The 13,550-nt window shown below is 47.7% G+C and overlaps 1 protein-coding gene across 2 annotated transcripts; it reads left to right on the top strand.

Moving 5' to 3' along the window:
* Positions 1–850: 850 nt before the first annotated feature.
* On the top strand, positions 851–9,472 carry Mrps10 (mitochondrial ribosomal protein S10). 2 transcript variants are annotated; one of them, XM_028766611.1, is made up of 7 exons: positions 851–912; positions 3,923–3,987; positions 4,074–4,143; positions 6,245–6,381; positions 7,135–7,243; positions 8,396–8,485; positions 9,000–9,472. In XM_028766611.1, exons 1-7 carry the CDS (start codon positions 865–867, stop codon positions 9,081–9,083), a joined length of 603 nt encoding a protein of 200 aa, XP_028622444.1. In that variant the 5' UTR covers positions 851–864; the 3' UTR covers positions 9,084–9,472. The 2 variants fall into 2 exon arrangements, with proteins under 2 accessions (XP_028622444.1, XP_028622443.1); XM_028766610.1 differs by having other exon boundaries at positions 4,071–4,143.
* Positions 9,473–13,550: the final 4,078 nt, after the last annotated feature.

Here is a 13,550-nt window from a genome sequence, read left to right as displayed (position 1 = left end):
CCCCCACCCCACCCCCCACCCCGGTTTTCCGAGACAGGGTTTCTCTGTGTAGTCCTGGCTATCCTGGAACTCACTCTGTAGACCAGGCTGGCCTCGAACCCAGAAATCCACCTGCCTCTGCCTCGACCTCCCAAGTGCTGGGATTAAAGGCGTGCCCACCACTGCCCAGCCCCAACAATCTCTTAAGGCCCAAGATGTAGAAGAGATGTCACAAACTGAGGATGATATTTATCATGAAGCATTCAATTCTCTACCGCAAGTATAATTTGTCCTCATGAAAAATGGGTTCAGAGTATGGAAAAAAATTCGATCAAGTCACTCACCTACAGAGAAACCAGAGCTCTTGAGTGTGGGGCTTCCATTATGTTAAATTGCATGGGAAGGCATTTTGAAAAACACAATTTAGAAATATCTATGTACAAGCCTGACGTTTCGACGGGTGTGAACAAAGTTTAAGAATAAAATGGCTTTTGCAGTAAGGTAAAATGTTAGAATTTGGACTCAGTAGTAGCATCAAATTCCTTTCCGAGTATGTGTTTTGTTGTGTTTGTCTCTAAGCAATCAGAACCACCCAAGACAAACAGGACTTTAGGATATATAACATATAGATAGAATCTGGTAATTTATCCAGACGGCGAAAGCGACGCATCCACTCAAAAACTTAAATGAATGGGTGAATAATAAATAAGTAAATAAATAATAAAGCAGAATTTTTTTAAAAAAAAACAATTTTTTTTCAAGGAGCCACGTCTCTATGGTTGTTTCAGTGTCGGAACACAGGAGACACTCTCTCTTTTTCGAACTCTATGGTTTGAGGACAATGCTGTGACCCCGGAAGCGATCCTGGGAGGTCAGGGCACCAAGATGGCGGCGCGCGCAGCGTGTGTGGCTATGTGCCGGTGCCTGCAGCAGGTAAAGGGGTGGGCAGGGAACCCTGGCGGCCGAAGGCGCCGTCGCCGAGGCTCGCTGCCACCCTCTGCCTGGCCGGCTCGGGGTCTTCCTCCAGAGTTGTTATTAGAAAGTGACAAGAAAAGGGCAGAGTCTTCTTTTGAGGGACTCACCATAAATTGACAAGGCAGGAATGAGAGCTATAGAATGTCAGAGCGGGAAAGATGAGAAAACTGCGTTCAGACGCCCTCCCTTCACGTTAGAAAGAGTAATGAAAACCTTGAGCTCCGAGAAGACAGGAAGCTAGCCTCGGATGCTTAGGAGCTGAGCCGGGGCTGGGTCTCAGAAAGCTCCCGCGGGGCTTCTTCGAGACGTCCTCCCCGCCTCCGGGGGTTGGAAGATTTGACCCGAAGGGCTCCGAGGTCAGGGTTGGGTCTCCCTCAAGAGGTTCTTTGAAGAAGAAAACCTTGCCTGGAATCGCAGCACTGGGGAAAAGAGGCAGGAGGACTTCTGGGTCCGAAGAAAGCCAGGCTACGTATTGAGATACTGTCACAAAATAAATAATTTAAAGCAAAACAAAAAAAACTAGACTGTTCTCAAAACCTTTGTGACTCTTCTCAATGGTCATTTAGTCGTTGTGAAAATACAGCTCAGTCGGGCAGTCGTGGCGCACGCCTTTAATCCCAGCACTTGGGAGGCAGAGGCAGGCGGATTTCTGAGTTTGAGGCCAACCTGGTCTACAGAGTGAGTTCCAGGACAGCCAGGGCTACACAGAGAAACCCTGTCTCAAAAAACAAAACACAAAAAAAATTTTTCATACTAGAGATTGAACCCAGGGCCTTGTGCACACCAGACAAAGGTTCTGCCACCTGAACCCCATCCTTAGCCTTCTGTAGGACTCAAGTCCTCTTGTAAGAACTGCTGAGCTGACACTCTGGCCTCGATATTTTCCAAGGTTAGTTAACACTTTAGAAAGCCTGTTTACTATACAGTACAACTCTCGAAGCTTTGAACGGCTCCACTGTATACCAGCCAGAGGATGAAAGCAGAAAAGTCTTGAGTAATGTCTTAGTGAGTTTTGGTTTTAGGCCTCCTGAAGGTGTCTTATGGATTCATGGGCAGTGCTAGCCCACACTTGTAAAAACCACTGATCTTAAGAAAAGTATATAAGGGTTAGAGAGGTGGCTCAGTGGTTAGGGCCCTTGCTGCCCACGCATAAGGTCAGGGGTTTAGGTACCAGCAACAGGCTATCAAGGGGGGCATTCATACCCTGTGACCCCCGCTCCAGGGGTTCAGCGGAGGTCCACTGAAGCTTTTTGGCTTCCAGACTAGCCGAGAAAATTTGAGACTTGAGACCAGTGAGATCCTACCTTAAGCAGGTGGAGAGTGACAGAGAATGACACCCAACAGCTTCTGGTCTCCACAGGCTTGCACACACATGTGCATGCATGTAGAAACACCCATACAAATGTAGAAACTTTTTAAAAGACAACTAGGATGCTAGAGACAGAATTGTTTACACTTGTAAGAAAAACTTTATCCAGCCAGATCCGTACACACCCAAGCCCTTAAAAAACAAATTAAAGCTACATGCAGTGGTTCGCAGCCAACACTTGAGAGGTGAAGGCAGACATATTGGGTGCTCAAGACCATCCCCCGTCTCTCCGGTTGGAGGCCGGGTCGTAAGTCATGCAACCCCTACCTCAGAGTCAACAAAACTATTTCAGAGGAAGAATGTGACTGGGAAGCGTCATGCTTCTTAGCATTTGGGTCACTGATGTAGGAGAGCTTACTGTCTGAGTGTGTGGGTGTGTGTGTGACCATACATACTCTTGCACTGAGCCCGGTGTCCTTGTTTGTAAGCCAAGTAAGGCTGGAAATTTGTCTCACAGCATAAGAGCGAGGGCTGGTTTGGGTTTTGCTTTGTTTTGAGACAAGGTCTTTGTATGGAATCCTGGCTGTCCTGGAATTCGCTGTGTAGACCAAGCTGGCCCCCAGCTCATAGATCCTCCCACCTCTTAATGCCAGGATTAAAAGCATTCACCACTACAGCAAGCACAGGCTGTTTTAGACACACCCACTAGTCGTTTTAATTGCTTGTGCCTCCCTGTTATCTCCATCTTCATTGCATTTTTAAAGATTTTTATTATGCTGCTTTCAAGGTTACACTTTTCTATCAGTTTAAAGTATTAACTGGGTGGCTAAGAAACCATAAGATCGGAACAGTACCACTTGCCTCCTTTCCACTAGGGGGCGCTCACTTAAAGGGTTTGTGCAGTGCTGTGTTAGGGCAGCTTGTACTTAATGATGGGTGTGGATGTGGTGTGTGCTGTATTTTAGGTAATTTACAAGCAAGGTGCTTTGGCCAAGCAAAGATTCAATTATACAGACATGTAATTGTAAAAGACTTTTGTTGTTCTCTGTTTTGTTTCTGGAACAAATGAATCCTTGAATTCATGTCCTTGAATTCCTGGCTCTGCCTACTCCACCTCCACAGTGCTCAGATCAAAGGCATGTGCCAGTATGCCCAGCTAAGTTATTTCTGGTTTTGTTTTTAATTCATGTGTCTTTGTGTGTACCTATGCAAGTTTTCTGTGCACCGCATGCATGTGGGCACCCATGGAGGCCAGAGGATACCAGACACTCCGGAACTAGAGTTACTGTCGGTGTGGGTGCTAAGAACTGATCCAAGCTTCTAAGAGCAGTAAACACTTTGTTTTTGTTTGTTTGCTTGATTTTTCATTTTCAAGACAGGGTTTTCTTGTGTAGCCCTGGCTATCCTGGAACTTGCTATGTAGACCAGGCTGGCCTCGAACTCAGAGATTCACTGCCTCTGCCTCCTGAGTGCTGGGATTAAGGTGACATGTGCTACCTCTGCCCAGCACTTTGTTTCTGTTTAAATCTAATTTGGGCCTTTTGACGCCCAGTATATTCCTCTGAAAGATTGAGACCCTTTCTGAGCATCATGTACCTTCTGACTTGTGCTCTGGGAACTGACTCTACTTCTGACATCTGACCCCTCCATCCTTTTTAGGGATTGGGGAATTCATCTATAAATGGTTCTAAGTGCAGTACAACCAGAACTGGCGGCCTCCCTCTGTGAGTATGCAGCTGCATTTGCTTTATCATGCTAGAACACAGAGCTCTGTGCTGTGTGACTGAGCCTTCTCTTCCCCACACAGCAGTGCCAGTATGAAGTGGGTACCATTGTCAAAGCTGCACGTGGATGTCCCAAAGGATCTGACCAGACCTACGGTAGGTACCCTCACTGCACAGGGCAGGCTTCTTTATCATAGAATACCAGCAAGTACACTGTGATGTTCTTGGGGATTCTGGGCTATTTTTCATGCTACCTAAGAAAGTCCTAAAGAAAATCATTATTTACCCTAGATAAATGTGGTAGTGAGCAATCTCTTGCTCTTAGCTCGGCATAATTCAGAAGTGTGATGTATAGTAGTGCTGAATCCTCGATTCACAAAAAGTAATCTTTCTGTGGCCTTCAAGCCTTTCCTTTTGGATTTTGAACTTGGGATCGTCCATTGCTCGGTTCCCGCTGAAGCAGGCCATTGGCACAAAAATGGTGAATCCACAAGTAGCTTTGTGGCCTTACAGAGTTTAAGACAGGATGCTGTCTATCCCAGGCTAGCCTCTAACTAGCTATTTAGCTGAGGATGACCTGGCACTCCTAATCCTCCTGCTTCATGTTAAGTGATAAGCTTACAGGCCACCACGCCCAGGTCTTAGTAAAGTTCTAGAAATTCTAAATCTCCCCATCTCTCATCTGAGTCTGAGTCTAGTCCAGCCCAGTCATCAAGCCCCGGGTTCAGTGTGAGAACCTGTTCAAAAAAATATGGTCTGGCCAGTGAGATGACTCAGCAATTACCACCAAGCCTGTCACCCCGGGTTCAGTCCCTAGGACCCACATGGTAACAAGGGAGAGCCACTTCCCACACGTGTCCTCTGACCTCCATGTGTATGCCATAGCACGCACACAGACAAACACAATGTTTTCTTTTTAATAGTAAGATAGATAACCAGAAAGGTGGCTCGACAGGTAGGGGTACTCGCCACCAACCCAACCTGAGTTCGTGTCCCAGAACCCACATGGTAGAAGCAGAGAAGTTGTCCTCAGACTCCATGTGCATGCCATGGTGCATGCATGTGTACACACGTGTACACACATGTATACACACAGTCTCTTTGCTACTTGTTCAGAAAATCAGACCTTGTGATGTTATCTATCTAACTATTCCAAGCTAAGCTGATAATGACCTCACAAGACACCTTCAGAAATCTTTTAAGATTTGTTGCAAATTCACAATAACTTTAACCTAATCGGGGATCTTGTGGCTAGCTCAGTAGTAGAGTTTTTACCTCGCACTCTCTAAACACCACAAAAGTTTAAATAAGTGCCTAAGCCCTACAAGACCAAACAGAGCACACCATAGGGCTCTACATCCTCTCTATGTCCCAGATTCTGATACAAAGATCATTTAACTCCTCCTGCCTTTTCAACCATCTTATTTGGAATAGTTGAGAACAGACGTCTGTCTTCCTGGTTACTAAGTGGCTCTCCTTCAGGGGTGAAGCCCTTTAACCCTGACTCACTGGATTAGTCATCACTCTTCCCAGCCTAATGGTGAAGGAAATGAAGATAATTCCCCTCTCGGGAGAATCAGAAATGCCAAGCCCATTATTTCTAAGCCTTTAGTACTGGTGTAGAAGGTCCAGCCAGTGTCATAACGTTTTCATTAAACATGAGTAATTTCTGTGTGAGGACAGGCCAGCCATACATGAATAAATTCATAATAAAAGTGATGAGTAGAGCGAGCTGGGCTTTGTGTGGCGATTACAGTGTTTGACAGTTGTATAGCAGTGTTTAGCGATTTATAAGCACCTTTAATGTGTGCCGTCACAGACTCTCCTTGTAGACATGAAGAGCGTTGGCACAAGCGTGGTGCCTTAGACACGAGTGCCTGGGAGCACGCGTCACACAGTCCTCACTGTGCAGCCAGAGCAGAGCTCTTCAGGTCTGGACTTCCATCTGGGTCACTTGGGAACAGACCCTGAGGCCCTTCTCACTGGAAACTTGGGGCTCAGTCATAGCTGAGCTGGAACCTCCATCACAACTATGTAGACCTTGAAGGTTGTGTGATCCTCAGCAGATGCCCACGGGGTTAGAAGGTCATTTTGCAGGTCTATGTGGCACTGGGAGTCGAGCCAGTGGTTTTAAAACATTGCCTGCCATTTTCCTCATTTATTAGTAAACTCTAAGTTGTTCAAACAATAATATGTTAAATTTTCTGGATGTAAATATTACAAGAACCGAAACTAAAACTTGTCTTTTTTATCTTAGATAACCACTTCCGATGAGCCAGACACATTATACAAACGCCTGTCTGTTTTAGTGAAGGCCCATGACAAGGCTGTGTTAGACAGTTATGAGTATTTTGCTGTGCTTGCTGCTAAAGAACTTGGCATTTCTGTTAAAGTGTGAGTATGACCTTTCCTGATCTGACCTGCTGTCTGCCATGATGCAATCCGCAGGACTGGGATCTGAGCTTGTAAAATAAGATAAGTTTGTGGGTGACGTTGAAGCTTGTCCTGTGTTACCCTGACAAGTAGTGTCGCTTCCTGTCTGCTAGAATTGTTAAGTACTAGAACAAGAAAAATAAAGAAACCCTTTCTAGAAATTGCACTGACATAGGAAGCCTCCTATCTGGGATCTCTGTGAGAGAGGGAGGCTCTGAGGCACTGTTGGGACATGATGGCTCATTGGCGAACCTTCATGTACGGGGAGATTCATGCAGCACCCACACCCCTGCCCAGGGCACCTGGCCCTTCTGTGCTGACAGGGCTCATCTGAGGCTTTCCCAGTCTGTCCATAAATTGCCCTAAAACAGCAGATGTCACACTTGAGTTATCACTGTTGCTAGTCTTCTTAACTGGAGTACACGGGACATGAGGGAGGGGCTGAGGGGTGTCGGTGTGCATGTGTGCACGTTCTCGCATGGCTCTGCTTGCTTGGGTGTGGGAAGAGGTGCTTCTTGCTATCTGCAGTATTTATTTTGGCCTGAGTTTTGTGAAAGCAGCTGTTACAGATGAGGCTTGACACATGGAAATTACTAATGGCAGTCTGTGCCTGTAACTGAGCGAGTCTGACCTGCAGACCTGTGCTATGATGCTTGGGCACAGTGACTCAGATGGAACCTCACTGAGCTTAAGGCTGTCTGTCCACTGATGCAGACACGAACCGCCGAGGAAAATAGAGCGCTTCACTCTCCTCAAGTCAGTGCACATCTTCAAGAAGCACAGAGTCCAGTACGAGATGAGGACGCTCTACAGATGTTTGGAGGTGGGTGTCACCTGCCAGTCATGGAACACAACAGTCTGTGGAATACAACGTCATTAGCATGTAGCACCACGTCACTACCGTGGGCCCAGTCAGCTTCCTTTCAGCCAACCCATGCCTACCAGGGGTCTAGAAGGTAACTCTTGTTCTTGTGAAAGCTGTCCAGTAAGAAGAGCAGACGCAGAGCCATCCTTCACACGGTGGACTTTAAAATGGTTCAGTATGTAAAACATGGCACAGGAAACAGCACTGAGAATTTTCGCTCATATTTCAAAAGTTCTAGTTAACAGTTTATGTAGTTCACCCAAGCAAGCACAGTGGCTCACACCAGCACTTAGGAGGTAGACACAGGAGGATCAGGACTTTAGGGTTATCCTTGGCATAGTGAGTTCAGTAGTACTCTGGGCTACAGGAGCCTCAAAAGACCAAAAAGCTAAGTAAATATAGATGTCACAGTTCAGGCAGAGGTAATAGAATACACCTGTAATCCCAGCCCCTGGGAGACAGGGCAGAAGGGCTCTCCATATAGTGACCCTGTCTCAGACCAAAACAAAAAAACAAACCAAAAAAAAAAAAGATTTATTTATTTGTATTGGACAGTAGTGAGGGGCGCCTTTAATCCCAGCAGTCAGGAGGCAGAGGCAGGTGGATTTCTGAGTTCGAGGCCAGCCTGGTCTACAGAGTGAGTTCCAGGACAACCAGGGCTACACAGAGAAACCCTGCCTCAACAGAAACCATTTATTTGTAGTTATAGATAGGGGCACATGCCACAACCCATGTGGGGAGGTTGAGGACCACTTGTAGTAGGTCACTCGAGCACGTGGTTGTCAGGGTTGAGAGGTCGGGCCTTTCCCTTCTCTGAGTGGTCTTGTTGGCTCCTGCCCCACATGGGTGCCTACAACCAGCAGAGGTCAGAAGAGGGGACTGGATGCCCTGGAATTGAAATTACAGGCAGTTGTGAGGTTGTATGGGTTCTGGGAACTGAGTCTGAGTCCTCTGCAGGATCAGCCAGGGCTTGTAACCACTGAGCCCTCTCTCCAGCCCTTCTACACATTTTAAAAGAGAGTCTGTGAAAGATCTCTAGAAGAACAGGCTTCGTCACTCAGAGATCTGTGATCTGGCACTGTGGTAGGACGTGCTCACTTTCTGTTTCAGTTAAAACATTTGACTGGATGCACAGCCAGTGTCTACCTGGAGTATATCCAGCGGAACCTACCTGAAGGGGTGGCCATGGAAGTAACAAAGGTATGGCTTGAATTCCTGCGTCACGAGGGCTAACTGGGTTGTTTACTCTCTAGCCTTGTCCTGGCTGTGGAGGAAAGGGCCATTGCCACACTGGCCACAGAGTTAAGCCCACCCACCACCCAAGTCCTCACTGAGCCGTCTTAGAAGTCTCCCTAATAGTTGTTGGGACCTGGGGACTACAGCACAGCCCCACTCGCAGGGCACTGGGGTCAGACGGCGTACACACTGGCAGTTATTCCCACTCGCAGGGCACTGGGGTCAGACGGCGTACACACTGGCAGTTATTCCCACTCGGAGGGCACTGGGGTCAGACGGCGTACACACTGGCAGTTATTCCCACTCAGAGGGCACTGGGGTCAGACGGCGTACACACTGGCAGTTATTCTCTCCTCAGAAGCCCTCCGAGGTGAGGGTGAGAGAGAATCAGGGGTGTGACAGGTCAGCAGATCGGGTCGTAGGCACAGTCATGCCAAGGTCAACACTGCGTTCCAGATTGCCTTGTTTCTGGTTTTAGACAGAGATACAGCAGTTACCAGAGCACATCAAGGAGCCAATGTGGGAAACAGTTCCCGAGGAGAAAGAAGAACGCAAGTCGTAAGCCTCGGGACAGCGGCAGTGCCGAGCTGATGTGTCCCGTGGAGAGCGAGCGCCCCAGCCAAGGGGCATCAGGCCGCCTGCCCTTGCTCTGCTGGGGCCTCCCACCTGGGCAGCCGAGCAGGAGCAGGCTGGTTTCAGGGAAGAACCACTGTATCTGTTCTTTATACCAGACTATGCTTGTGTTCCGATTCGAACAAACATTAGCACACTTCTGTATAATCTGAAACGAAAGAACCAGATTTAAACACTTGTGTAGCACCACTCACGTCTTGTTAGCTTGTGCTCATTTTATTTTTATTTATTTATCTAGCCATTCATTCATTTTATTTTTCTGGAACTCACAGAGATCTACCTGCCTCTGCCTCCCAAATGCTGGATTAAAAGTGTGTCTGCCATCGTGCCTGGCTGGTTTGTGCTAATTTTAAATGTTTACTTGTTCATTCAGCAGACAATGAGTGGTCCCTTTCTCATGTACATTTTATTTTCAAGTTCCCCAAACAACTGTGGTTAAATGAATGCTGGGCAGTTTAAATGTGGCCTTTCCCTTGTGTAGCCAGCGAGTGCTGCCTGGAGGTGACGTCAGCACACAGCCTGGTGTCAGCCCTGTTTGAGAAACTGACGTACACAACTCCTGTAGCCCGGAGCCCGTGGGGCCACTGCAGTGAGTCCCTGCTCTCAGGCAGTTAAACAGCATCTGTCCTGTGAGTCATTCACCTATCAAGCTTCTGTTCAGTGAACTCTGCCCTAAGAACTGAGGTGAACACCAGGGGTTAAATAGAGCCAGTGACTTGCACAGACTGTGGGCACAAGTGTTTTCCCTTGGGTTTCTCACTGTTTCTTATAGTCTGAGGAGGCCTATGGCTTATGTAGTAGTTTCCTTCACTTCTCTGTCCCCTACATAGAATTGCCTGGCCTGACATCAGTTGTCAGTGCTCTGAACACATACTGCTTATGTGCTAGACTGTCACTACCGTGGGAAGAATCACAGCCCCATCGTCTGTGACCTGTTGCTCAAATATTGGCTGTCATTCACACAGTAGGTCTAAGCATACCTACCCCAGGAGTAAACCTCAAGATTAGGAAGTAGCCGGTGAGACAGGAGCAGGACTAAGCTGGCTCTAGCAAAGATTTTATCTAAAAGGCATGATTCTAAAAAGATCTAGACCCACACGAAAGATTTGAGGGCTTTTTCTTTTAGAGACAATTAAAGTCAATAGGACTGATGCTCACGAACCACTTCAGTGGATGGCTGTCCATTCTAGTTTTCAGATGAATACCCATAAGCCGTGTCGCTTAGGTTAGTCATTTATGCACTAAAATCTGACACCGGTGGGATGGGGACTGGATAAGACTGCTGTCACAGAGCGAAACATGAGTTCATTCCCAGAACCCACACGGTGGGAAGAGAGAACCACCCCAAAGTTGTCCTGTGCATGCGCAAACACTGTGAGTAAAAATGAATTTTTAAAATCTCATTTTAAGATAGAGACACCACTGCACACGCAGCAAAAACTATCTTTTTTTAAAGATTTGTTTTTAATTCTATATCTATGCATGAGGCCCAAGGTGTCATAGCTCTTGAAGCCGGTGTGAACTGCCCAGTGTGGTGCGGGTGTAGAAGACCGTCTTCTGACAGAGCAGTATGAGCCCTTACCCGCCAAACCATCCCTTTAAGACAGGGTCACACCATTAACTCAAGCTGGCCTTGAACTTGTAGTCCTGCCTCACCCCAGAAACGCTGGGATGCCAGGTGTATGCCTTCAGGCTCCAGAATGCTTGCCTGGTTTTGCCTGTTGATGTAACTAAGGTAATGTGTCTTGAAAGGCTGAGAGGAGCTAGGAGGTAAGGTGATTTTATTAGGGTGTGGTCCTCCAGTACGCTGTTGGTTTCTCTTGTGTGAATCGTACTTTTCCTTATTAATGGTAATCATGTTGCGTTTGTTTCCAGTTGCCGGTTTCCCTACAGATCTGCTAAGATTAAGCTAGTTCCATGCCAAGTTTCCCTCCCTTCAAAAGGAGTGACATAGATAAACAAGCCATAGTAAAAAGCTGAGGCAGGAGGATTGCCAACAGTTCAAGGCTAGCCTAGGCAAGATACTTAACCCTACCTCAGCGGGAGATTACACTTTCGTGGGATGTGGGGAACTACCTACCTATTAAGGTCTGGATAAAGCAGCTCACATAGGCGTTCACGGAGTAGCGTCAGCTAGCAGCGGTGCCCCCGGGACAGTGATGCATGTTTGTGCCCTGTGTTAAGAACCACCCAGAAGAGAGGGAGAGACTAGCCTAGAGCATGGCTGGGAGGTTTTCTTCAGATGGAACACAGCATACCCACAATAGACACTGTGCCATGCCATGTCTCTCCCAGGGCCTGTCATATACATGCTATCTGATTTACTCATTACAACAATACAGCAGATGTGTCATTAACCCCTTTACAACAGAGAGAGCCAAGGCTCGAACTGCTGTACCCGCTCACTTAGTCACTCAGTTGAAAGATAAGCCCGGGGCCAAGAAATGGTGGTTTCAAGTTCAGGTGAGCAGCAGGGGCAAACCCAGGACCTAAAGGGGCTATGAGCCAATGTGGGGGTTCACACCTGTAAACCCAGCACTGGGGAGGTTGAGGCAGGAGGACTGCGGTAAGTCTGAGGCAGCCTGGGCTACAGTTAAATATGTCTCACAAAAGAAGGCATAGCCAAGCACGCCTTCAATCCCAGCATGTGGGAGGCAGAGGCAGGAGGATCTCTTTCATTCTAAGCCTTTCTGATCTGCCTAATGAGTTCCAAGACAGCCAGGTCTACATAGAGAGACCCTGCCTCAAAAAAGAAAAGATGGAGGGGGTGGGGGGGACAAGGAGCAGGAAGATGTTTCAGCAAGTAAAGGCACTGGCCACTTCAGCCTGACTTGAGTTTGTTTCCTGAAACTGGAAATATACCGGTTTGTTCTGACTTCCACACTCAGTTGTACACACACACACACACACACACACACACAGCCTCAGCTACATAGTAAGACCTTATCTTAAAAACAAAATAAGAACTCCCCTACTCTATTGGGCCAGCAAGATGGTTCAGCAGGTAAAGGTGCTTGCCACCAAGCCTGGTAACCTGAGTTCAATCCCCGGAACCCCCTGGTGGAAGGCGAGAACTCTCAAAAGTTGTCCTCTACCCTCCATACCTGTATCCACACACGTGCAGTGGAGTGAACATGCACACACATACTCATATATATATAACCAAGCTTTATTTTTAAAGAGCTTCGAAGAACTCAAATGTGGACGTTCATTTCGGTTTATTCAAACCTTCTTCACTGTTTCCTTCTTTCAGTTCCTTTTCCTCATTAAAAGAAAAGCATGACTGAGGGGTCAGTCCTAAGGACAGACAATGTCAACAAAGGAGCAGAGTACACATGACTCCGGTGGGCCCACTGCTGGCACCAGCCCTGAGTGAGAGTCCCTGGTGCACATGCACAGCTGGCTGCCTGCAGCCCCCAGGGCTCTCAGCGAATGCCTTGCTCCGTGCTTAGTCCTGCGTCTGTAAGCCCTTACTATTGTTACACACCTCAAGCTACGCTGCCCCGCTATGGATTCTTAATCCTCTTTAAAATGATATTTTTATGCCCCAGTAGGTCAGCGGTATTTATAGGGAAGGTCATGGGCAACCAGCCCGCTTGAAAACCCAACCGATTTAAGGTTTCTCGGCCAGAGACGACATCAAGTTGTGTTTCATTCATAGAATTTATTTTTCTTCTCCCATGCTCATTGCTGAGTTATGCCTGCTCTCTCTCTCTCTCTCTCCCCCCTCCCTCCCTCCCTCCCTCCCTCCCTCCCTCCCTCCCTCTCTCTCTCTCTCTCTCTCTCTCTCTCTCTCTCTCTCTCTCTGAGACAAGGGTCAAGGGTCTCACTTAGGCCTTGAGCATATGCTTTTCTGTGCATGCCTCCTAAGTGCCTGGGATTATAGGCCCACATAGAATTCGCTTCTTCTTCCAATTACTCTTTAAAGGTTTATTTTTTATGCTTGAGAGTTCGCCTCATGTATGTACATGCATCACATGCATGCAGTACCCGTGCTGGCCAGAGGGGGTGTTGGGCTCCCTGGGACTGGACTCATAGGTGGATATGAGCCACTACGTGGGTGCCAGGAACTGAACCAGGGTCCTCTGTAAAAGCAGCAAGTGGCCTTAACCACTGAGCCGTCTCTCCAGCCCCTGCTATTTTCTTTTTCCTTAGAGGCAAAGTCTTGCTATATAGCCCAGGCTGGCCTGGGATCCCAGCTCTCATGCCTAAGCCTCCGAAAGGCTGGGATTGCAATTGTGAGCCAGCACTCCCAGCTCTCAGAGCCACGTGCCCCAAAGACCCCTAAACCCTCTTGCTTTAAACTTCCCACAGCCTCCCGTTTGCGCTGTGGTGCCTTATGCACTCCAGCCCCGCCCCTACCCCCGTCCACTTCTGTCCATCGGTATCCCCACAG

The sequence above is a fragment of the Grammomys surdaster genome, unplaced genomic scaffold (assembly GCF_004785775.1).
Source record: "Grammomys surdaster isolate TR1022 unplaced genomic scaffold, NIH_TR_1.0 169, whole genome shotgun sequence".
NCBI classification, from domain to species: Eukaryota; Metazoa; Chordata; class Mammalia; order Rodentia; family Muridae; genus Grammomys; species Grammomys surdaster.
This window is presented reverse-complemented; position numbering and strand designations above follow the sequence as displayed.